At 55.2% G+C, this 24,481-nt stretch overlaps 1 protein-coding gene across 1 annotated transcript in view; it reads right to left on the minus strand.

Moving 5' to 3' along the window:
* Positions 1 to 24,481, minus strand: part of SYT7 (synaptotagmin 7) — a 59,064-nt gene that overhangs the window by 29,582 nt on the left and 5,001 nt on the right. The window contains exon 3 of the mRNA XM_023535814.1: positions 3,211 to 3,314. Coding sequence (XP_023391582.1) covers positions 3,211 to 3,314 — 104 coding nt within the window. The remainder of the gene's footprint in view (positions 1 to 3,210; positions 3,315 to 24,481) is intronic.

Consider the following 24,481-nt stretch of genomic DNA (forward strand, 5'->3'; position numbering starts at 1 on the left):
CAGGGGCCGGGGCTGCCCCACAGTCCATTCTCCCACTGGGCACTGGCCTGCCCCTTCCCAGCCAAGTGGGGATGCGCGCGCACACACACACACACACACACACACACACACACACACGTTTCCCCAACATCTAGTCATGTGCACCGATACCACAGCCACAACAGCCAATTATTCCATTCTCCCTAAAGCAAAATAAAAGCCACACAGCCGTGTTCCCTGGCATCCCTGCCAGCTGCAGCCCTATCCTAGGCATGGGGCCGCCTGTTCAGGGAGCGTGGCAGAGGTGGCACAGTCATGCTCCTCTGAAGGGTGTGGGGGGGCCCTCATCCCACCTCCAGCTCCCCTGTGTCTCCGAGGCACCAGGGTCCTGGGCCCAGCAGCGTTGCATGTTCCCCGTGTCCCTGTGGTCAGGTCCCTTGCCTTCTCTGGCCTCCTTTTCCTCCCTTCTGAAATGAGGCGGTGTCACGGGATGAGCCCCAGGCCCCTCATGCTTCAGGGTTCTCATCATGGATATTATTTTTCTCCTTACTTCAGACCCCTGGGAATGTCATCCCCAATGGCAGGGATTGTATGGCCTCTAGTACTTGGTGTGAAACCTGGTAACCAGCAGTTCTCAAAACCATCACTGGAAGCACCCCTCTAGCGCCCATGTACCCCGAGGTCCAAGCCCCAGGTGTTGACACTGAGCCAGAACTTAGAGTTAAAAAACAAGGTTGCTGGATCCTCTGGGCCCGCAAAACTGCCCTTTCTCAGCTCCATCTCTGATCCCTCCCATCATTACAGAAGTTCAAATCTCAAGCAATTTCTGGTTTCAGCTCGGGCAATCAGGGCCTAGAGGCCTCCATGGTGGCCAAGGGCCCTTCTTGGCCACCATGAAGGGAGCCCTGCCCCCCCAATTCTCTAGCACTTCAGGCAGTGTGGGGCCCCTGCTGAGGGCTCCCCAACCCCACCCCTCACCTCCTCTCCTCTTTCTTCCCAGTCTTAACAGGGAACTTGACCCGATAAGTACCCCCTTCTAAGGCTGGTCTGTTGCCCTTCGTCAAGGCCAGGCATGGCAGGGGTGGGCTGCCCACGGTTCACCCAAGGTGGCTTTTCCTTCCGCAGCTCAGAGAACCTTCCCCTCAGGTGGCAACTATCACTGCAGCAGGAGTTGGGGTGCTATGGGGGACAGGAACTAGGGCATGACTTGATTTAGGAGACGGGTAAGTTAATGCGGCAAGGATGGGAGCCCTAGGTGGGGTCCAGCAGCCTATATCACCGGCCTGCTCATCAGGGAAGGAGCTGGCCAGGCTGATCCAGAAAAAGCCAGCAGGAGATTAAGAAAGTTATTAATGTTTGGAAATGGGATCTGGGCTGTCAGGGTATCATGTCACGCTGCTGAGGGGACAGGCGGGCAAGGAGAGCCCAGCAACTGTGCAAGGGGCATTTTAAAGCCTCTTCCAATGGAGCACAGAGACAACCTGGGCAAAAGCCCCCTTACTTCTGTGACCCAGGGCCAGGGCAGGGGTCAAGGGGCTCGGGCAGCTCAGAGGAGCCGGTCAAAGAGGACACTGTGGACTGGACCCTGGGGGAGTTCGAGGCTGGGCGGAGGGCTGGGCCAGGGGAGCTTCCGCATCTCTTAGCAGCCCACCTGCTACAAAAGCTGTCATCTTTGAACTCCTGTCCCAGGTGAGGCGCGCGCACACACACACACACACACACACACACACACACACACACACACTGCAGCACTTACCAGGGGACAGGGCTGGGACAGTGGGGCAGACATACAGGTTAGCTCATTTGGGGTCCTGATGAGATAGTCCATGTCCCACGTGCAAAGGTGAGCAGACACATTCCCAGTGCACCCATACCCTCAAAATTAACACACAAAGACTCCCACTCAAGGTCACCAGCAGTGCCTGCTCATACAACTGCCTTCAAAAAACCAGATAGACAGAGAGCCTAACAGACCGAAAGGATATACAAGGCTAGTGCTCAGCCACTCCCACAGCCTCTGAGGACACTTGGCATACAGAGGCACGTGGCCGAGCTCCATACTCCACCTCCCCTGAAATTCTGAGGCAGACACAGCCATGGGAGGTCCAGGAACAATGCAAGGCAGGCAGCCTGGCTCTGCTTGCACGCAGAGAGCCGCTGGGTCTCTGCACACGCTCCGAAGGAGTCTATCTATCCCAGGATGGAGAGTCGTGCTCCCAATTCCTGAATTTGCCTTTCTTGAAGGAGGCATGCTGGGTCCTCATCCAGGGGCGTCTGCCCCTTCTCTTCCATAGGAGTAGGGTGTGAAGCCCCCACCCACACAGTGCTCACAGCCACACACCCCTCATTGTCCTTCAGGCTCCTCTTTGGGGCGGGGGGGGGCGGGGCAAGGAGAGAATGGGCCTCCTAGATGTGGCACCCGCTCCCACCATTCTCAACCTGGAGATTGGAAGGTACCTGCCAGGGACCCTTATTCACCTAACCCCGGGAAAGGTCCCACACCTGGGACGCCTCCCGGTGCACCTTCGGGGGTGCCCCCTGCAACCTCCCAAAGTCCCCACCACACTTCTGGGCTGGGGCGGCAGGATCCGGGATGATTAAGGTCTCGTGGGGGCGGCCACCCTCTGGGAGCTGCGGGCTGCGGACAGGCAGCTCAGCTCAGCTCTCCCTCCCGGCGCCCTCGGTGATGAATTTCCTTCCTGACGTCTCGTTACTTATTGATGGCCTAATCCTGCTCGTTAATTCCCCAGCTCTCGTTAAAAATGAAAAGAAGCCGTTTGTGCTTGTACAAACCCGGAGGATCAGGATGGATGTGAGGGCGCTGGGGGTGGGGCGGGACGGGCGCCGCCGCCTCATTGGCCAGGAGACACGGCTCGGCCACGCCCAGCCCTGGGGGAGGGCAGCGGACAGAGGGGAGGGGGCCTCGATTCTCAGTCTGCGCGTGTGTGCCTGCGGCTCTATCTGCAGGAAGCGGGGCGTGTGCGCGTGGAGTTGAGAGCTTGTGAATGCCCCTGAGACCCAAGTCCATCCACGAGTGTCCCTAGGTGTGTGGCTCTGGGTGTACACACAGACATAGGGGGCCAACACCCAGGCAAATGCAGGGCGTGCATGCGGTGTGAATTTCTACGCGCAAGTGTGCCTGACTACATGGGCAGGTGGGTCATATGCTTGTAATTGTGGGGGACGGGGTGCAGAGCCAGGCCCCGCCCCCAGGGCCCTCCGGAGCCTCACCAGTTTGCGCTGACACCAGTGGCAGAGGCCGCAGAGGACGACAGTGACGCTAAGGCTGACGGTGATGATGGCAGAGACCAGCAGGACATCGCGGGTGGGCGCCCCTGGGGAGGACATGGGCAGGTCAGACCCTCATTGGCCAGTGCCGGCCACTCTCCCTTGGCTCAGAGGCCCCCAGAAACACCAGAATGACCACCCTACCCTACCACCTGTCCCCGACACTGGGAGCTCTGAGCAAGTTCTACTCCCAGTTCTTTTTGGCTGGCTGACCTTGGGATGTCCCTTTCCCTTTCTGTGCCTCAGTTTCCTCATCCGTAAAACGGGGGAATTGTGCCAGTTGACACCTTTCCTGGTCTCTCCCTGCATGGGCCCTGTGTGAACCCATGGGATCAATACCATCCCCCAAACTTGACATCCTCAGAAGGAGAGGCCAAGTGTGCCCGTAGCCCAGCCGGGCTTGGCAAGCCTTTTGAATCCCCTTAAAATAGCCACTGCTTCTTTAAGGCCTCCCTGCTCAGCACTCTGCCATGCCCCCACCCCCGTACTGAGCTACAACTCCAGCTGAATTTGCCCAGAAGGGTTGTTATCTCCCGCAGTCCCTCTGAGGACATCTGCCCTATGGGCACTAACAGACCTTCTTAAGTGCCTGGCCAAGACTTGACAGTCTGTGCGGAGTCAAAGAGGAAATCTCTGGAACCCTCTGATCAGCCCTCACTCCCTTTAGCCCGGCTTTCCTTGGGCTGGAAGCCCCCCCAGCTAGCATCCGCACACCACACCCCCTCATCCCTCCGTCCCTGAGCTCCTCGTTTACAACCTTCTAACCGCTCACGGGGGCCGAGAGGCAGCTTCCACTCCAGGAGCTCAGGGTCCTATACTTCAGGAGTGGAAATGCTCAGGGACCTGTCCTGGGAGGAAAATCCCAGGTTTCTGTGCAGATCTCACCTCTTGCTCTCTGTGTGGCTTTGGACGAGTCACATAACTACTGTCTTCTCCCCTGCAATGCAGATTAAACCTCCTCCTTGCCTTCTCACAGGTGGTTGTAAACATGAGCCCGAACCAAACGTAAAGAAGGCAAAACTTGACCAGAAATGATAGTGTGGGGGAGTCGAGCAGGAAACGGCATAGATCACATGTGCACTGTAAATATGTTGCACTGGGATGTGTCCTCAAGTCAAGGAGCCACTGTTTATTTACAGAGAAGCCTGTGTGGGCTTTTTGGTGCTAGTGACAGTGGTAATTAAGAGCTGACAATAGCTGTCTGGTCCTGGTTCCTGTGGTTTTAGCTTCTGGGCTCCAATTTCTCTTGCTTCGCTGTAGGGCCTCAGGAGGAGGGCCCAGAGGTCATCCTGAGCTCTCAGGAACCCCAGAGCTGCCTCCCACCCCCACGTCAGCACCCCGGGCACCTGGTTCACTACCCGCTCTCCCTAGAATCCTGCTTGGGCTCCACCTCTCCCTCCCCAATTTCCTGAGCCTCCCAGCTGTGGGAAAAGGCCACCCTTACCCGGCCCCCACCTATCTACCAGCCAGGCCAACTAAACTTTCTCTTGTCCTGAGTCTGCAGCCTCAGCCCCCAGGAAGGCCCTGTACCCTGTTCACTGTCAACATCAGGGCCCACAGCACGGGGGAGCTCTGACCCGGACAATCTGCAGACACCAAAGAACGGGTCCTGCCCTTCCCTCCCCTGGGTGGAGGAGTACATCTACATCCGCCAAAGTTCTCAGGCCACATGGGAGGCCTCCACCGTAAACCTCCAGGCTTCTGAGGGATGGGGTGGGGACGAGTGGGGAGAGTGATGGCCATAATACCGCAGGCATGCGACCAGGGCCCCAAGACGCAGGACGGCGGTAAGGAGATGAGCAAGTGTGGCTCCGGGAAGGGGGCCTGCGCTTCTTACAGCTCTCTCCAGGAACTGCCCCTGCACCAGTGGGAGGGCCTGGGCGTGTCGTGTGGGTTGTTGAACTCCCTTTCCAGTAAAGTAAATTCCATTCTTGGGCTGAGCTTTCTTCAACCGCCATCTATTGAGAATCTACCAGGAGGCACAGGGGACAGGCAAGAATTCAGCTAACTGTTTCTTAGCATGTTGGATGCTCCAGAACCAGCGAGTGGCAGCACACCAGCCTGGGGCACCAGCCTCCAAAATACCCAAGAACAGACCCAAGGTTGAGTACGGCCTCTGCCTCTCTCTATATGTACGCTTTTAAATTTATTTTCCAATTATAGATGACAAGCCTCTGTCTCTTAATAGCTGTGTGGCCTTGGACAAGTGTCCTAACCCCTCAGTGTCTTCATTTTCTCTTTTATAAACTGAAGCTAAAAATGGCATCCCTCCGTGGGATTGTTGTTAGCACTCCATAGACAGGTATGACTACTGGGGTTGTCGGCGTCTGTTTTGTCACAGGTGTAAACGGAGGGCGCTGGGAGCATGAACGAAGAAGTGATTGCTGGACTAGGGAGAGATCTGGGAAGGCTCCCCTGAGGAGGTGGTATATGGTGTGGTTGGGGCATGGGGGTGAGGTGAGGGTAAAGGGAACAGCAAGAGCAAAGTCAAGGACGGGGTAAGAAGTGTCGGGCACGCTGTCTGAGGAGATGGTCTAAATCATGGGAAGTGAAGTGTGGAGACCAGGCTGGGGATGGGGGTACGACCTGATGCGGAAGGGGCTTGTCTCTCAGGCTGAGGGGCTTGTTGTAGGAGAGGCCGTGGGAGTCATGGGAAGTTTATGAGCAGCGGATGAGCGAGACCAGAGGGGGTGTCAGCAAGCTCATGACCTAGTCGTCGTCTTGCTGTGGTAGAAGGTTTCCTCTCCACACACACACAGCTCCTGGCCGTGGGGCGATTCTCAAAGGGGTCACCTCTGTGGAGCTTCCTCCTCTCTTTGCCAAACAAGGTCCTTTTCAAAAGCTGCTTGTCAACCTCTGCTGTAGGCTGGAGAGTCCCTTAAGACAGAGCCTGTCAATTCCAGAAGCCAGTGAGCACCCTCTGAATGGTCCCCAGAGTCCCAGGGAATGCCCATCTTAAGCAATGAGCCTTCTGTGGCATGCAGAATGAGCACTGGGCTTGGAGTCCAGGAGCAGTAGGCTGAGGCCCTATTCTGGTCACTAACCCACTATGTGGCCGTGGGCAAGGCGTTGCATCTCGCGGAGGTCAGTGCTTCCATTTGTGGAAGATCTGACCCTTCCCCACTCTGATGATGAGCAGGTATCCTAGGTGTTCCAACTGAGGTAACGACTCGGTCTTCACCACAACTGAGGTAAGCATTATGATTATCCCCATTTTACAGATGGGGAAACTGAGGAACAGAGCGGTCAAGTACCTCGTCCAAGGTCTTTCCGATAGGTGGTGGAGCCAGGGTTTGAACCCGGGCAGTCTGGCTCGGAGTCTGCACTCTGCTTGGAGTGCTCTTGGGATCCCCTAGAGTTCCCAGGAGTTCCACAGGGGATATGGAGGTGGATGCTGAGTGGATGAGGCTGTGATCTCTCAAGGCCTCTTCAATCAAAGTAGCATCATTTCCCTGTTTCACATCTTGGGCTTTTGCAGACAATTCCATTTGAAGAAAGAGATATGTTGCTAAGGAAAACTGAGCCCCTTGGGATTGGTGACCCTGGGATCCCCCGCAGCATGGGTGGATGCCGTCATCTTCCAGACAGCTGAGCCCTTCCCTCCAAGATCTTCAGGCCCCGCAGCATCCCCCGAACAGCCCTTGAAGCCAGGGTGAGACAAACACTTGCCATTGCAAACTGTGTTGATGCTGTGAACAAAAGTGACAAGATGTCCCCAGCCAACACGTGATATTGCCATCAAGGGGAACAAGCATGTTCTCACCTGCCAGCCAGAATGAAACCATTCCCAGAGCATAGAGTCACTCAGGATGAAAGAGACCTTGGAAGTCATGAGGTTCGGCCCCATCAGTCCACGAACCCCCTGGATAGCCGCGTTGGTGACAGGAAGCTGCTTCTGCAAGAGGCAGGCCCTCCGTGGATGGGCATAGTTATAGGCATAGCTGCTGTGCCTTGCACTGAGCTGAATCTGTCCCCCTAGAACTTGCCCTCATGGTCCTATGCTTGCCCTCTGGAACTGCTGGGAACGAGTCGGCTCCCTCTGCCACATGACAGGCCTCCAAATCTTTGCCGACAGCTCTCATGTCCCCCTCCAGTTTTCTCTAGGCAAAGCTGTCCCAGCCCTTCTAAACCCTTCCTCCGATGACATATATGGTTTCAAGTCCTCTTAGCATCAGCATATTAACATTTGGGGAAAGAAAATATTGCAGCTCTAGTCAGCCTTTTGACAGAGCTGAATTCCACGACCTATCTTGAGGCAGAGGAGACATCCTGGGCCCCAGGGGGTGAGACAGACAAGGGCAGACAGATGACCTGGGAGGCAGGGTGAGCCAGGAGAAACAGGTCTCCTAGGTCCAATCCCAGAGGCGTCCTGGGAGTGAGGTGTGAGCTCAGGCACATCGCTGCCCCTCTGCCCAGGCCTGTGGCAGGGATGTCAGCCGATTAGAGCTCAGGATTAATGATAATCTAACAGAGTCCTGCAGACTTTGCCAGTCCTGTGGGCAGAGCCCGTGCTCCTGATCATGCCACTCCCCAAGGAGCTCTCAACGTAAAGCCCGTGTACTCTAGGAGGTGGCCCACGTCTTAGGGTGGACAAGGTGCTCACGCACAGGCTTCCCCTCTAGTGTGTCAGCTCCATGAGGGCAGTGCTTGCTGTCCCGTTCACTGCTGTCTTCCTGGCACCGAGGACGGAGCAGAGCATATAGTAGGTGCTCAATAAATTCTTGTTGAAAGAATGAGTGAGGAAGAATACTAGACCTCTAGGAATAATAACAGAGGCTGCCGTTTATTAAGCATCTACTGTGTGCCAGACTACAGGGGTCCATGAAGGCAGGGGCTGTATCTGCTTTGCTCATCCCAGGATTGTCTGTAACAGGCTGACACATGGGAGGCACTCAGTAAATATTTGTTGAATGTTCAATACTTGCATGTTATCGACCTTGTCACTCAAACAAGATGAGAGAGGCTGCAGCGAGAGAGTTTGAGAACCTCTCTTTTACACACACACACACACACACACACACACACACACATACACACACACAAGGACCCCTTGCATTCTTCCCCCATGCTCATTTTTGCCTGACAAGTCCTGATTTTTGTATACTCAGATAAAAAGTACAGCCTCCAAGAAGCTTTCTATAATCTCCCCAGAAAGGAATTACCTTCTCCTACCTCCAAGCTCACCTGACGCTGTGCCTGTGCCTTTCTTTTAGGGTGCAGTGATTAAGTGCCAAGGCTCTGGAGCCAGTGATTAACTGTCTGGTCTCAAATTTTGGCTCTTGTTCTTCCAAGCTGAGTGACCGAATCTCTGTGTGCCTTGGTTTCCCCATCTGTAAATGGAGGCTAATAATAGCACAGGCCTCATAGGACTACTGTGAGGTTTAAAGGAATTAGCACATATAACGTGCTTAGCACAGTGCCTGACACAGTATAAGCAGGCAATAAATGCTTGCTGTTATCATAGCATTACCACGTTTCGCTCGGTATTAGAGACATCTGGGGCACCGAGCTGGCACTCACTGACTGTTGAATGAAATACTGAATTAGATATGCATCTACTTTTCCCCACAGGACAAGAGAGACCTGGGGTCATGTCTCACTCAATTCTGTACACACACCCGACTCCCCCATCCCTGCCTTAGGATCCCTGGCCCAGCACTTGACCAAAAGCAGGCATCAGCGAATACCCACGGAAAGGAATGGGGAGGGCTGAGGAACAGGAGGTTGGGGTAGGGGCGACAGCTGGAAGCCAGGCTGGGTTCCAGGTGTGAACTGTAGACCTGACCCCATCCCCTGCCGGGGCTCTGCTCCCACTCCAAATTCCTTCTCATCTCCTTAGCAAGCCATGATTTATGGATGAACAGAATCAAACAGGGCTGCTGGCTGCTGGGATGCCCTGGGGAGCTACTGGAGAGGGAATGAACTACTGAGGGCAAGCTCACCAGCTACCCAGGGGGAACGAGAGGAGAGCCAGAGGGGGAACAGGTACACACATACACAGGCCACAGGCACTGACATCCATGGTACACGCTCTCTCTCTCTCTCTCACTCACACACATACACACACACACACACGTGCGCACGCACCACAGAGACTCAGTCCTTGCCCAACACCCATGCTTACATTCACACACACACGTGCATGGTCACTCATGGCCATGGCCCACTCGGCTGTCTACAGGGCCTAAGTGTTGATGCACTTCCTCTAGCCTGGAATTCTCTCTCTACGTCCATTATTTGTTTACTTGAAGCCTGTCTGTCCTTCTGAGGCAGAGCAGCGGGACAGGAAGTAGACTTGGAGGCAAATGACCTGAATTCAAGTCCCACCTCTGCCCCTGGCATGACCCTGACATGGCCCATTATGGGCCTAAGTGCTTTACCTTCAAATGATGAGAATAACCCCTGACTTCCCCTGCTGGGGTCCTGTGAGGATCAAATAACAGCTCACATTAATTGAGCACACGTCTTTTGTGGCAAACATTGTGCCAGGAAGTTTATATGCACCATCTTGTGTGATCTCCACAACCTTGAACTATTATTATTCCTATTTCACAGAGGAAGAAACAGGCATGGAGAATTAAGGCAACTTGAGCCTGTCCTTTACCACAGCTACAGCTGAAGGATGTGACGGCATTCTGTAATATGCTACATTGTATGACCGAGCCACACTCAACTTTCTCCTTCCATCAAGCAGGCCGTCTTTCACACCTGAGGCTTTGCATAAGCTGTTGCCTCTTCCTGTAATGCCCTTCCGCCTATTCTCTACCCTCGAGATCCCTAGATGAAGATAGCCTTCATTCCTTCCCACATTTCCTTCTATTTCTTCTAGAACTATGGCAATTCTTCCTTGGGTTAATTGTCTTTCCCCAATGGGAGCTCCTGGAGGGCTGAAACCCCAGATCACTCATCTCTGTGGCCTAAGGTCTGGTACACAGGAGAGGCTGGGTAAGTAAGTGCTGAACATTCAATTATTCAAGGCCCCAGGTAAGCCCCCCTCTTCCAGGAAGCCCTCCCTGATGACATACACTCACAGCAGTCTCTTCCTTCTCCAAATGTGAATTAACTGACCCTCTGTCCACCTAGCCTTTCTTGGAGGGGGTAGTCTGGTTCCTCAAGCAGGACCAGTGGCGTACAGTCCTGTCTCCCCACTGCTGGGGGTCTGCCACAGCCCAGGACAATTCAGAGAAGCTGCCAGACACACTGGAAATCTGTGCACATCGGCTCTTTCCCCCAGAATTCGCTCGTTCTTACGCTCTCAGATGGTGACATGCACAGTCCTCATATCTAGCCCTTCCAAAGTTGTCCTGTCGCCCCCACACCCTCCCAGCCTAGACTGCTTCCCTCTTTCGGGCACCTCCAGATCCCAGGCCCTCACTCTTCATCCCAAGCATTTTGATTGTGGCGACTAATGTACGCTCAACACCAACCTGTGTCCACAATCCTCAGCACCTGTCTGAAGGTGAATACGCTTATGCTCATTTTACAAAGGAAACTGAGGCTCAGAGGGTTAGGTATCTGCCCAAGTGCACACAGCAGAAGCCAGGCAATGCCAGGATTAGACTTGGAGTCTCTAAGACCCCAAACCATGTAGCTCTCATTCTGTTCCATCCCTCAGGAGCTAAGCCTTGAAATGAGTGGCTCCAAGGATAGCAGGAAAAGAAGAAAGAAACCGAGTGAACACAAAATACAGCTGGAGAAAGAACTTCTGCTTCCCCAAAAATTTTACCAAAGAAAGCCATGTCTGTTTACCCCAAGCACTGAAGAGAACCTGATCACACACATACCTTTCCTGGGGCTTCTTCCTCCATCCACCAGCCCAGCCCTTGGCCTTAGTAAAGCACTCATTAGAGAGATGCTCAGTTCACCTAAAGGTCTCAGAACAGGTAGGGGGTTGGGCACCTGGGGCTGGACAGAGTGGGAACGGGGAGAAATGGAGGGCAGGGTGCCAGAGGACTTGCTTAGGGCCCTGTCTCTTGTGCTGACTAGGGTGCAACTACTAGTTCAGAAATAAAGCAGAGTGATGTTGGGGGTGGCTGGGGCTACATCTGCCAGAGTGTTCCCTTCCTGATCCCGCCTCCTCCCACCTCATTCTGCACCAGGACGTATCATGCCCCAGCACCTCCCCCCATTCTTTGGTGGCTGCATGATGACATTTCAGGTGGAAAGCAGTGAAAGCTGGAGTCACAGATTTCCATAGGAAGCACCCCTCCACGTGCATGCAGAGCAGCTGGGAGGTGGGAGGGCATTTACAAGTGCAGAGCTTAGCAGCCCCAGAGCTATCTGGGCATGGGAAGGGGGGTACATTTTTGGTGCCTCCATCCCTCCTCTCAAACCAACACACATAAGAAAGCTAGAAAAGGCATAGTTGGGGAGATAGCAACAGAAAAGCAATGAGCTAAACTCTGAACCCCAGACAGCCGGGCAAACTGCCAGGCCTCCCGTCATGACAAATTTTCTGCCCTCTCTCCACTCTAAAACTCCCTGCTCCGGGCCACCCACTTTGGGAATAGGGGTAGCTCATTTCTTGCTACGGGAAAAAGAAAATGAGATTGGGCGGGCGGAAGGAAACAAAGAAAAAGGCAGAGAGATCCAGGCACTCATTTCCCAGGAAAGCTGAGCCGTGGCCCTCCCCCCATGCTCTCCAGACAGTCTCTCTGAGTGTCCTTCGAAAAACACTGGAGGTACCCACAACCCCTCCAGCCTCACCTGGGGCAGGAACAAGGCTGGCGAAAGAGGAGGCCTGAGGGGAATTGTTTTGGAAAGTTAGGACTAGCTGAAAATAGGGGCTTAGCACTAGCAAGTCTCAACCTTGACTGTAATAAAAACAGATAATGTGTGAGTGAGCTAGAGAGAGAGCACTGGCAGGGGCCGCAGAGGCCGGCTGGATGCAGACGGTTTAGAATTCAGAGGAGATGCCAAGTGAGTAAACAGCGAATGAAGGATTATCCGGATGGGCCAGGAGCTGTTCCAGCAAGAAATTGAATGGGGACATGTCAAGATCCACAAGCACTTCGACTCCTCATCAGGGAGCAGGGCCTGGTGAGCTGTGAGGGCCTCATCCACACCTTCTTTACCTCTGCTCTGTCTTCTAGCAGACAACATGGCTTTTGTAATGATGGCTCACATTTGTTCAGCGCAGAACAGTTTACGGAGGATTTCGCATCCATTGTCATACTTAATGGAGGTGACGGGGGTATCTTCTCCCTGGTGATCCCCTTCCCTCACCACTGCCACCCCCACTTCCCACAATTCCTGGCTTAGGGAAGCCTGGTGTGTCTGGCTTTAGTGTTCAGTCTCAAAAGAGAGGGATGGGGAGACAAGCCATCTACAGACCCCAAAAAGCTGCTGAGTCCAGAAGTCATCAGGGTTAAAGCCATTCGGGACAAAATGGGCCAGGTGCCAGCTCTGGGTAGAGAGCACAAGCTGAAGGGTGTCCAGCCAGGAGTTAGCCTGGAAACTGCCATCCTCATCACCCACCTCTATCCCAAAGCTGATGAGCTGCCTGCACGGCCATGAAAACGATCATGTCCATCAGAGCAGCAGGAGCCCAGGAAAGGAGCTCAGATAGAGGGCTTCTCTGCCAGGAGTGTGGAGTGGGGGCAGGATCATGGACGTGTGAGGATTAAGTGCAGGTCTTGACCACTAGTTACTCCTATGAATAATACATTGTTGTGCCTTGGCCTAAATCAGCATCTTATTGTTATTAATAATACACAGCTGCAAAGAAGCTGGGGTGGGAATGGTGTGCAATATTTTATTCGAGGATCTCAGAGCACTTAAGAGTTCCTCATGCCGATGACTCAATTTTACCTCCCCAAGTCACAGGCTTCCTTACAGGCCAGGGCACCTGTCCTGCCCTGACACCCTCCCACCTGAGGCTTGAAGACATGAAAGCCATCGGTGCTAGGAATCTTCCATCCTGAGATGCAGATTCTTGACCCGGGGTTTTAGTGGGAGAGGGGATACGCTTAATCTTTGCCAGAGCTCTCAGGGATGCAACATAATGTGAAGCTGCTCCCAGAGGTGCTTAGAAAGGAGGGGGATTAGTGGGAATCCAGTTGTGGGAGAGATGGATGAAAAGGGATTGGGGTTCTGAGTCCAGTTCTGCCACCCACTGTGTCACTGCGGCTGTGTGACCTTAGACAACTAACTCAACTTTCTGGTCCTAAATCGCCTCGTTGGAATACAGGGTGTCTGAGATTCCCTATCGGAAGTGCCATTCTACCATATTCTGGGGTATCATTCGCATCACAAAGGTTAAACTGAGCAGCCGCCCTGAGCTCTGTCCACGTGCTGAAACAACCGCCAGCCGCTCCTCCGCTGTCCTTGGTGCTGAAACTGAACTCAGTCCTGGGACTGAGCCTTCCTCCAGGCCACCTTTTGCTTGCCTCTGATGAGCCAGATCTAACCGACCGGAACCGTTTTCAGGGCTGCAGCATAATGGCCCTACCTTCCTCTGCCAATTCCTCCCTGATCAACCCCAAACTGAAGCCCCGCCAGCGACCAACCGACCTCAGGATCTCCTTTCCCACCCGGTGAGGTCCTCTGATGCCAAGGACCCAGTCAGCAGTACGACTCCAGACAAAAAGAGTCTCCCGGCTAATGTAAATGCCACATCCCACGCCCTCAAGGGGAGCCTGCCGCACTGCCTCCTGAAGGCGAGCGCGGGTACTGCGCTCAGAACAGGAGCGCAGAAGGCCCCCAGTGGTGGCGCGGGGCGAGTGGGGAAGAAGTGGCAGACGGTTCGGCCCCGCCGCCCCCTACCCCTTCCGGGGCAATCTGGCACTCAGAGCTTGCAGCACTGCCCAACACCCCAACGCTCCAAATGTGTTCCAGCGGCCTGGGGGCCTGCTGCCTGGTTCACATTAAAGATTCAACCCAGATGGCCAGGCCAGATGAAACTTCCTGCTCCCTCGTCCAAGGCCAGTCGGGTAGACCTGTTTAAACAAACACAACCTTCCCTCCTACTGCAGGGCCAGTCCTACCAAGATGAATACAAAGGCCTGTAATATCCCTCCCCCGGGGCAGAGGATCCCTACATCATACCTGCCCAAATAAGAAAGTTGCCCACAGCCCCTCCCCAGGCAAAAGTGGGGGTCGGGGAAGAAGGCCACAGCTGCAGCCCACTCTTGTCCCCCTACCCCACAGGTGGGGGCTCTTTGAGAAGCAGATCTGCTTGGTGTTTCTAGGGACTGCTTGATATTAGTCTCACTGGGTATAAAAATTTCCCTCTTTCAGAAAAGGGGAAAAAAGCAAAACAAATAAAACCATTTGAAGACAACACTCAAAATCACAGCTTCTCTGGAGTCAGGCAGGGAGTAAAGAGCATAGCCTTTAATTACAGTAGATACTATAGCTAATGGCATTTATTGAGCACTTACTATAGGTCAAGCACTGTGCTAAGAGCTCTGCAAACATTATTTCATTTAGCCTTACAACCACCACCCCCTTCGCCCCGCCCCGAGAGGAAGCGTAATGATCAGCATCCAACAGAAGAAGAAAGTGGAGTTTGGAGAGGTGAGGTGACCACTCAGGGTGGTGCAGCTGGTGCGTGGTAAGACTGGCATGGGAAACCACATCTTTCTCCCTTTAATCTTGCAGCTCAGCTAGATCCACCTTACCATCCTTCCATGTTCTGGGAGTCTTGATGCCCCTCCAGTATTTCCAAGACCACCCATTCCTCCATTATTCTCACATCTCAGCTGAGAGCCACATGGAAGAAGACAATGACAACGTACACTCCCACAGCACTTTACAGCCTGCAAAGTGTTTTCATAGCCACTGTCCAAATCAACCCTCGTGATACTGAGGCCCTCTTATGATTTTACAAGAGTGAAAACTAAGGCTCAAAGGAATAAGTAGCTTGCCCCAAGTCACACAGTAAGTAGTGGAGCCAAAAAACTCAGATGAAGATGGTGGGACTTGGAGCCCAGTGCTCTCTGCCCTCCTCTCCAAGGCTGGGGTCCTGGGAGCAACCCTGGGAGGGAGTCCTAAGGGCCTTCATCTCCTGAGGGGCTTCCTGAGTCCCTGACCTGGGCTATTTCCCTCCTCCTGCTCCCTAGTGCCCATCAGTTGGCTTGGCTCTAACTTGGAGTCTCAATGTTTCATTCTAAATGAAATTTTTTCCAGGCAATTACTTCCTGCTAATTAGGAGGCAAGGCTGCCAGTCCCTGGGCCCTGCGCTGACCCCTTTTCTCAACTCACAGGGGCAGAGGGTTGTTGAGGTACAGGGTAGCAGCACCAGCCACAGAAACTGCCTGGGTCAGCCCCATCGGCTGAAAGAGGTCAGGAAACTTTTGAGGGCAGCGGGGCTGATGGAGGAGCAAGGAGCTTCAAGGAACTGAAAGACGGGAGGTGGGGATGCTGGGGAGGGAAGGACTCTGAAGTGGGAGAGAGCCAGGGTCTAAGAAGCAAGAAGGAGCCTAGACATGGCCTGCAGAGTAAAGGAGAGACCTAGGCTCAGGAGCAGCAGGGCGAGCCAGGAAGTTCCAGAGAAACCAAGACACGTGCCATGTTGTATGAAGGAAAAAAGAGGCATCTCAGGAAGCAGAGAGACAGAGGAGAGGGGAGAGATCTCCCCTCTGCGGAGAGAGAGGGAGGAAGAAAACACCCTGGCAAATGGTCAAGATTCTAGAAGTGGAAGAGGCAGAGAGGGGGTGATACTGGGAGACTCCAGGAAGGGGAAGGAGAGAGGAAGGACAGGGAGGAAGGAGGAACTGCTCAAGAAAAGCCCTGGAGAGAAGGGGAGGAAAGCAGGGGAGGACGGCTGGAGTGGCAGCTCCCAGAGCCCCAAAAAGGGCTCTCTCTACGTCATTGTCCTTGAGCCTCCCCCAATGTCAGTGCCAAGCCAGTCGGGCCTGCATGCCCTCCTACGCATCCACAGGTACAGGCGGGCATGATGGCAGGCCACCAGCCGGCTCAGGTGGCCGGATGCTCCATTCACTCAGGGCAGCCAGCCCACCTCTCTTCCTGCCAACCTGCCACCCTCTCCAGTGGGCTGAGCCAGGGACCCTCCTGGGTCACACAGCAACATGACCAGGAGGCTCTGGGACGCCCTCTGTAAAACCTCCCCACTTTAATAGAGGGAGGATCAAGGCCCAGAGAGGAAACAGTGCTTGTCCAAGGTCATGTAGCAAGTGAGTGATGAAGCCAGATATAGAGGGCTCAGGGTCCTGTTCCCTCCTGGGCAAAGCCAGTAACAGGAGATAAAGACAGGTCTTGGTTGCCAACAAGTCAGTCCCTGATCAGTTTAAGCCCTGTGGAGTGTGGCATAGCAGGTGGAAGGAAGCAAGGGTAGCCAGGGGCTGGAAGGGAAACACAGGAAGTCACCATTTATGGAGCACTGGGTGGGAAGGTTCCACATGCGTTATAATCGCAGCGGACATTATTGAGCACTTACTGGGTACAGTGTTCCAGCCACATAAGATGTTACATGCAGGATCCCATTTAATCTCCACAATAACCCGACAAAGTATGTATCATTATTATTTCATTAGAGGGGAGAAACTGAGACTCAGGACGGTTGAGTCACTGGCCACGTCTACAGGCTAACCAGTGCCATGTTTCCGACTCAAGCAGCCGGCCACCGCCCTGAGGACCCCTCCACCCCGATATTACCTAACGATGCTCAGATCCCTGAGCTCTCAAGATCCCGGCCCAGCCCTGGCACAATTTAGGCCCCAGAAGTCAACGGGGTAACAATCCTGTGTTGTGGGGGCTTCTTGTGGCCCAAAGCGGGGGCAGTGTCAGGAGGTCCCACACTTGAACAAGCCCTGTCTTAAGGGGCTAGAGTCTGGGTTCTAGTTTGGGTTCTGCCACCAACTTACCGTGTGACTTTGGGCAGGTCACTTGTCCTCTCTGAACTTGGTGCTCCCACTTACATCATCAGAGAGGAGGACCAGATAATGAGAAATAGCACACAGACGGTGCTAACTGTGTAACAGGCCCGGTTCTTGGCAGTTTACTTACATTAACTCATCGAATCCTCCCAGCCACCCTCTGAAGTAGGTGCTATTATTGTCTCCATTTTACAAATGGGGAAATGTTGTAATGAGGGGTTAACTTGCCCACGGTCAGAAAGCTGATCAATACACAGACGAGCTGGGATTTTAACCCCATTACTTTGGAGTCAAGAGTCCCCGCTCTGGCTGCCACGCCACATTATTTCCCAAATGACTTTCTCAGCCCCTGCTCGGTGCCCCAGAGAGGTCTACTTATATCCCTCTGCACAGGCATACATGCCATCATGTTTCCACATGAGAAGCACACGCAGCATCATGGGTCTGTATGGTACATGTGTTTGCCTCCATACCTGCTCCTGCGCGTTCAACCCACTTGCTGTCTGGAATAGGCACTCGGTCATACATTCCCACAAGCATTCCGGCACCAAGAACAGGTCAACTCCGGCAGGTCCGCACACACACCCATCCCCCTTTCTGGGCACCGGCTGACTTGTGGGGGCCCTGTGCCACGTCTCAGCACACAGCCACGTGGCAGTGACATGGGTCACCACACCCCTTCTCCTCTGCTCCTCGCCTGGTGCCTGGGTGGCTCACACGTCACATCGTGCACCTGCCGGCACCCCCATCCATGCTGCCTTCCTCACGCTTCTCCCCTAACAGGAGCGGGCACCTTCTCCAGGAAGGAAGCAGGCACAGGCCCAGCTCCCACAGCCCGAAGATGCCAGCCAATCCGGGGGTGGAGGGGGAGAAAGAGGCATCGACCGGAGGCTCTGGGGAACCTGGGGTCCACAGCTTCTGTCTGAAACTCAGCCCTCTCTTAGGTCTGGGTGCCAGAGCTGAGTTCTCAGGACCCCAGATATGACCCTCCTCTATCATTGCTAGATGTGGGGCCAGATGGGGAACCTGGGGACCTTGCCCAACTCTCCTGAGCAGGACTGTGGTGCCACAAGGGCTTCTCTGGCCAAGTTACCATTGCACCCCCCCACACACCCCATCCCTGGTCCCTGCTCTCTCCTCCCCCTGCCCAAGCATCTCAGAGTTCCGGGTATTTTTAGGCCTCAGCTGACAGGCTGTGAAATCGCTCCCTTCCCACCTCCCCAACCAGGCGGGGGCTGGAGAGGGAGGAACGGGGTTGGGGGGGCACACAGCCAATTCAACAGGCTCCTCCACGGCTGGCAGGTGCCAAGCAGGGAGTGAGGGGTGTCTCCCCTTGAGTGACAGGATCCTTCCACGGTGCCTGTAGAGAGGGAGGGGACAGGGTGGGAAGGAGGTTCCACTCCACTCCAAGGACCTGAGAACAAAGGTTTTAAGGGACATCTCGAGCACTGAAGGAGGTGCTGGGGAACACCCTCTGAGTCCAGCTCTGCAGCCAGTAACAATTCCTAGCATAACCTTCCAAGTGACAGGCTGAGAGACAGGCTGGCTTGGATCCTAGTGGGATAGGGAGGCACTAGGTAGTGTAGGCCAGTGGTTAAGACCTAGGCTTTAGGGTGAGGCTGACTTGAAATCTCACCCCTGCTCTACTGCGTGACCTGGTAAGACACTCCACCTCTCTGGGCCTCAGTTTCTTCATCTGTACAACAGGAATAATGACATCTTCCTCACAGGGCTGCTATGAAGATGAAATGGAATGATGGATGTGAAAACGTGGTGGTCTGAGGACATGCCAGGCACTGCTAGGTGATTCTCCCTTGCCACTTTCTCTGACCTGCACATACATTTAACCCCTCCTTCCCTGGGCTGCTTTCCGTACTGAGAAGGGGACTACAGTTCATCCTGGCACCAGGCTCTCTGGTGCTCACCTGCCCTCTCCTTGAGGGGAGCAAATCCCCAGCTAAGGTGGGCAGACAACGTAGGCCATTTCTGCCTCCCTGCTTCCTGCTGCGGGGCACACGAATGCATCATATGTGCACACGGACCCAAATACCAATACGCGTGTGTTGTCAGCACCTAGGTGTGAGGTGTTTGCCCTGGGATGACTCCCTCGGGAAGTGAGAAGATGCACCCATGCCCGGCTGGGAATGGTCCCCTGTGCCAGGGGCCGTGGGGGGGGGGGTGGCCCTCCTAGTTGCCGTGGAAACAGGTTGGCTCTGATAGGGCTCTGGAGCTGAGGCCTGGCAGCTAAAACGTGAGCCACGTGGCTCCTCCAGGAAGGGCCTGGCCCTGATGCCCACGGTGGGGGTGGGGGTGGGCATGGGGTGCTAATCCTGCCCTCAGGAGCATTAACTACGGCCACCAGGCCCTGAGACTGCTTCCCTTGGCTCCATACCCCTCCCTGGAAGGCTTTTCCTGATACCCCGGCTCCCTAAGGAAGCCCCCTGGGGGTGTCTGTCCATGCCCACCTGTACCAGGTTGCCCCTTTGACTGCTCATTACCCACAAGCTTTCAAGGGCAGGACCCCAGTGTAGCTGGACCCTCTACACCACCACGGCAATAAAGTTCTTCACAGAGATCTGCTTGAGAGCCACCCATGGCTCTCCACTGCTCTAATTAAAAAAAAAAAATCCTATTTTTTTAGTTTTCCTATTTCAGAATTCAGGACCTTCATAATCTGGCCCACCCTACCTGGGCCTTAATTTCTACAACTGCTCCCCAGAGGCCTCCCCTCCAGCCATGTTCAAGCACTCACTGCTGCCTCAACTGACCAAGACTTGTCATACCTACAGGCCTTTGCCTGTGCCGTCCCTATCACACTGAATGCCTCACCCTTGCTTGCTCACATGGCAAGCTCTTATTCTGGACCCAAAGCTCAGACTCCTGGGTCAGGAAGTGTGGCCAGAACCTCAAACCGACTTCTGACTGCAAGTCCCCATCCAGCTGTTCTGATGGAAGCTGGCGACCCTGCCTAGGTAAAGCCCTCCCCTACACCTCCTCCACCAGGGCTGAAGCAGAAGCATGTCCTCCTCGAAGCTTCCGGAACCCTCATCCCACACACCAATCACTCAGTGCAGGAGTGATCACCTGAGTGCTTACTATGTGCTGGACTGTCTGCTAAGACGCTTCCGGCCTCATTTTGCCTCACCCTCCAGACCCATGAGAGGCAAGAACTGTCATCATACCCATTTCGCAGAGTAGGAAACTGTGGCCAAAGTAACTTGCTCCAGGGACACAGCAGCAAGTGTCTCTGCCAGGGCTCGAACGGACAGCTGTTCCACACCAGAGCCTCGCTCAAGCAAGCCACCCCCTGCTGCACATACATAAAGCATTCAGGTCGCACCGAGCCCTCCACAAGTAAGAATTTGCTGTTATTACCACAGCATAGTTACTATCAGGGGTGAGGACAGGATGTGTTGGATGACCTGAGAGGGCTTCCTTAGGCTGGACCCCCTGCAAAGCATGAAATCCCCATTCCTGGGGAAAGAAAGTGAGGGCTCAGAGGGCCCTTGAGCTGCCAGGGCTGGGGTCAGGGTAGTAAGGAGGTATGCAGGGCACCCCAATATCTGAACGTGGTGCATGCAGGGAACCTGAGGAGTGCTGGAGTGAGCGAATGCTCGAGGGGGTCACAGCGGGGCCCAAGTAGGACAGAGAGGGAGAGGGCTCTCTGTGTGCTGACTGAGCTGGCCACCACTCTCTGGCCCCGCTGACACCACCCCATGGTAATGAGACGGATCCAATTTGTACCCAGGGCCCCGCCGGGAGCAGCTGCCGCAGCAGGGTTTGAAGTAATTTAATTGGACACATTAGCCACACAGCTCTCTCCTCCAGTCCCCTTGTGCAGGGCCTCACGCAGTCGCCCCTCATGGCCTCCCACACCCCACACCACGCTGCCCTGGCTGGGGGCAGCATGCACACTGCACCAACCGGCACTGTGAGACCCCCCCACTTGCTGGGACTGACCCCTTGGCACCCTTCTTTTTTCATTCAGGGGCTTCGAGGACTCCAGAACTCGAGGGCTAGCTGGGCGCTGAGGCCCCGAGCCCTTCCCTCGCTCTGAAACACGCAGCCACTATGGGAGCCCCTCTCTCTGCTGCCTCCTCTGACGCACAGAACGGGTCACTCCCTCTTCTCCTGCAGCCAGCCTGAGAGCCCCCAGCTTCCTGCACTCCAGGAAGGGTACTGAAGGAAGAGGGCCACTACCAGGATGCGGGGGGGGCAGTCTTCCTCTCAGGGATCTGAGGGAGGGGTGCATACATACACGTGCAGAATCGGACATAGTCATAGACACACAGACGTGTCCAGTTAGACCCAAACATAGGCACACACAAACACACTCACACTGACTGACCCACATGCCATCGTGGAAATGCCCGTGTTCGTACACACCGAAGCTCCAGCAGGGCACTTCCACTCCGGTGCACGCCTGACAGCCAGGTGAAGCCCTGCTCCTAGCAGATGGAAGCCTCAGAGGCAGCCAAGCAGGCAGGTGGGAGGGTGTGGCAGGGGACAGGCAGGGCTCCTGGAGGGCACAGGCCCCGCCTGGCTGGGTACAGGGCCCCAGGGCTAAGGAGGCACCCTCCCCCAACGCTTTCCGACACAGCTCCCTGCGCACCTCCACGCACCTCGCTACAAATACACTCATTAGCTGCTGTTTACAGCGGGCCCAGCTCTCAGATGAGCGCAGCTCTCACGGCAGCCGTCCAGCTTCTACCCGCGCCACACGGCACGTAGGTACAGACACAGCACAGAGCTTCTCCCCATCGGCCCCACCCTCCCTTCCCACTGGTGCTGTGGCCCCACATGCAGCCATGACACAAGCCGGCTTCCAGCCCAGCCCCACAGGCGACACACCTCTTTCAAGGGGTCCTTGTGGTGAAAGCTGCAGAGCCCCCGAAAGCGGGCTCAACATGCCAGCCGACTTTTTGACCAGCTTGGTCCAGAATTCCAGGCGCCAGCTCTGGGCGCCATCCAGCCCCTTCCACAGGTTCTATGCTGTCTGCCAACTCTGTTCCAACCCTTGGGGAACTCTGCTGGGTGAGACCAAAGCCCTGTCCTCCAGACACAAGTTGGACAGGGCCCAGCAAGGCTGCCCCTGCTGCCTGGAAGGTCAGGGACTTCCATGTCCATGGGACTGGCACAGTTCGCCTGGCACCAATGGCTGGGGTTCCCTGGCAAGGCAGGCGGGCACCTGGGCTGGGCCTGCCACCGGCTGGCTCTGGCACTTGGCCAGACCAGTGACCTCCCCAACAGAGAAAGCTGACCTTACCAGCCAGCTGCATGTGTGCCACCTGCCAGGCACTGCCCATTGAGAAGGGGGCTGGCTCCACACAAAGCTGCCGGTGCCCGCCTGGGAGGCCTCGGTGCTTCTGAGGAGGCTGTGCAGTTGACTCCTCTTCCAGCCAAGAGTCCCCCGCTTAGGACTGGGCCTCCCGTCCCCCATGAGTCCCCCTCACCACTCCTCTCCCTGCTGTTCTGGCCTTACTCCCCTGGGAAAAGCAGTTATTGAAAACGGTCCATCAGATTCAATAAGGATTCAAAGTCCCCGAGAGAATAGGGGGTGGGCGGGGAGTGAGGGTGGGGAAAAAGAAGCGGGGAACCACCCACGCCTCCTCTGCCTTTCCCGAAAGACCTCCTGCAAGAGCGAGGCTGGAGGGGGCAGCCCTCCACTGGCACTCTATGTTGCCCTCCGTGCCCCTTAGGCCTTAGCTTGGGGTCAGCCAGGGGCAGGGCCCAGCTGCCCAGGGCCTGGCCTGTCTTGGCTCACCTGACACCCACCTGTTCCCCTGCCTTCCAGCTGTCCCTCACCTATCATCTGCCAGCCTGTATGACCCACTCTAATCCAGCCTGTTCTAGACCCTCTTCCCCAACCAGGAGAGGTTTTGGGGCTATGTTCTTCCCCACCACCCCACAGTCCTTAAGCACCCAGCCCATTGGTCAAGCTGTCCCCATAAGACCACTAAACAACATGACCCAAGGCCAAGGGGTTCTGTCTCTATGGGAAACACTATAGCTTGAGATCACTGGCTATCCTGATTTAAGTCTCACAGAAGCCATCCCTCTTGCCCTGCGTTTCAGACCTGGTCAGCCCCAAGTCCCTTCTGGGCTACAGCCTATTGGGAGGTCATTTGATCTTCAGTCCCAGACTGACCCAAGCCCAGGATGCAGGCCAGGGAGGTCTGGACCTGTGCAGATGGACAGGTGAGGGGTCAGAAGGATGGATGGGTAGATGAAGGAGTGGGGAAAGTTTGTCAATGAAATGGTTCGACAGTCTCATTAGACAGTGAAATGGTTAGACATGGTCCTCCTTGGACAACCCCATGCCCCAGCCCTGGTCCCTAACCCTGAGGACCCTCATAGCACCCCTGATCTGCCCTTTCAGCCGTACCCCAATTCCTATCCCACACATCACCCAACAGCCACTGCCCCTAACTTGTGCTCAGTGGGTACCCAGTGGCCTGGGCAATCTCATGGATTCTTCTGCCTTGAGAGAGGAGACCTGCCATGGCAGGGCCCCCTGACCAATGCAGAGTGCCCCCACACTCCCTAGGAATGACCCGACTGGCAGAGTTGCTGTAGGGGGCAGAGCCCCCTAACAGGTGGAACAGATGAGACAGCACTGCTACCCCCAGAGACAAGCTCAAAGAGGGTGGGGGCAGGGCAGGCAGCCCTCAGGACCTGACCTCTCTCCCCAGACTGCTGCACAGGCCCAGACTTTCCCTCTCTGGCCCTGCTCACCGGCTCACTGCAAGGTCACCTCTCCCTCCCTCCCTCCCTGCTGCCGTCTTGCCTGCCCACTGCAACGCTGACCCCTGCAGGCCTGCTGAGGCCCTGCCCGGTCTGGGGACAGGCATCAGAGGGACACAGGGAGGCCTGACCAGGCCCGCTTCTGTAGGAACAGAGGATGAAGGCCGAGTGCAGAAAGAGGGCCTGTGTCTAGAGAAGGGGGCAGAGACGAGTTTGCAGGCATGGCTGGGGGAGCCCAGGCAGAGTTGGAGCAGAAGCTGATGGGGGTCTTCATTCTTCAGTGGGCTCCAGCTTGTTCCCATAGTCCCTTGCTTCAGTCTTGATTTGAGAAAGTACCGTCTGGGGGTCAGGGGCCCGAGTGGGGAGGGAACTGTACCTGTCCTGTCGCGTAAGGGTCTTAGCAGTAGGCTGAGCCCTACGGGGATTTGCAGAGTGAATGGGCTGAGGGAGGAGGTAGCACAGGGACTCTCTGGAACCAGCCTGGAACATGGGGGAGCAGGAGAGGACGGGAGATTAAAAAATTTTTTAAGAACTGGGCCGCAGGTGTTCCTGGGTTGAAGAGATCAGGATGTAAAAAATACTGGCCCCTGGGGGACCAGAGGGACTGGCCTGAATCCTACAGGAATTAATTT

Source organism: Pteropus vampyrus, unplaced genomic scaffold, assembly GCF_000151845.1.
Source record: "Pteropus vampyrus isolate Shadow unplaced genomic scaffold, Pvam_2.0 Scaffold144, whole genome shotgun sequence".
NCBI lineage: Eukaryota > Metazoa > Chordata > Mammalia > Chiroptera > Pteropodidae > Pteropus > Pteropus vampyrus.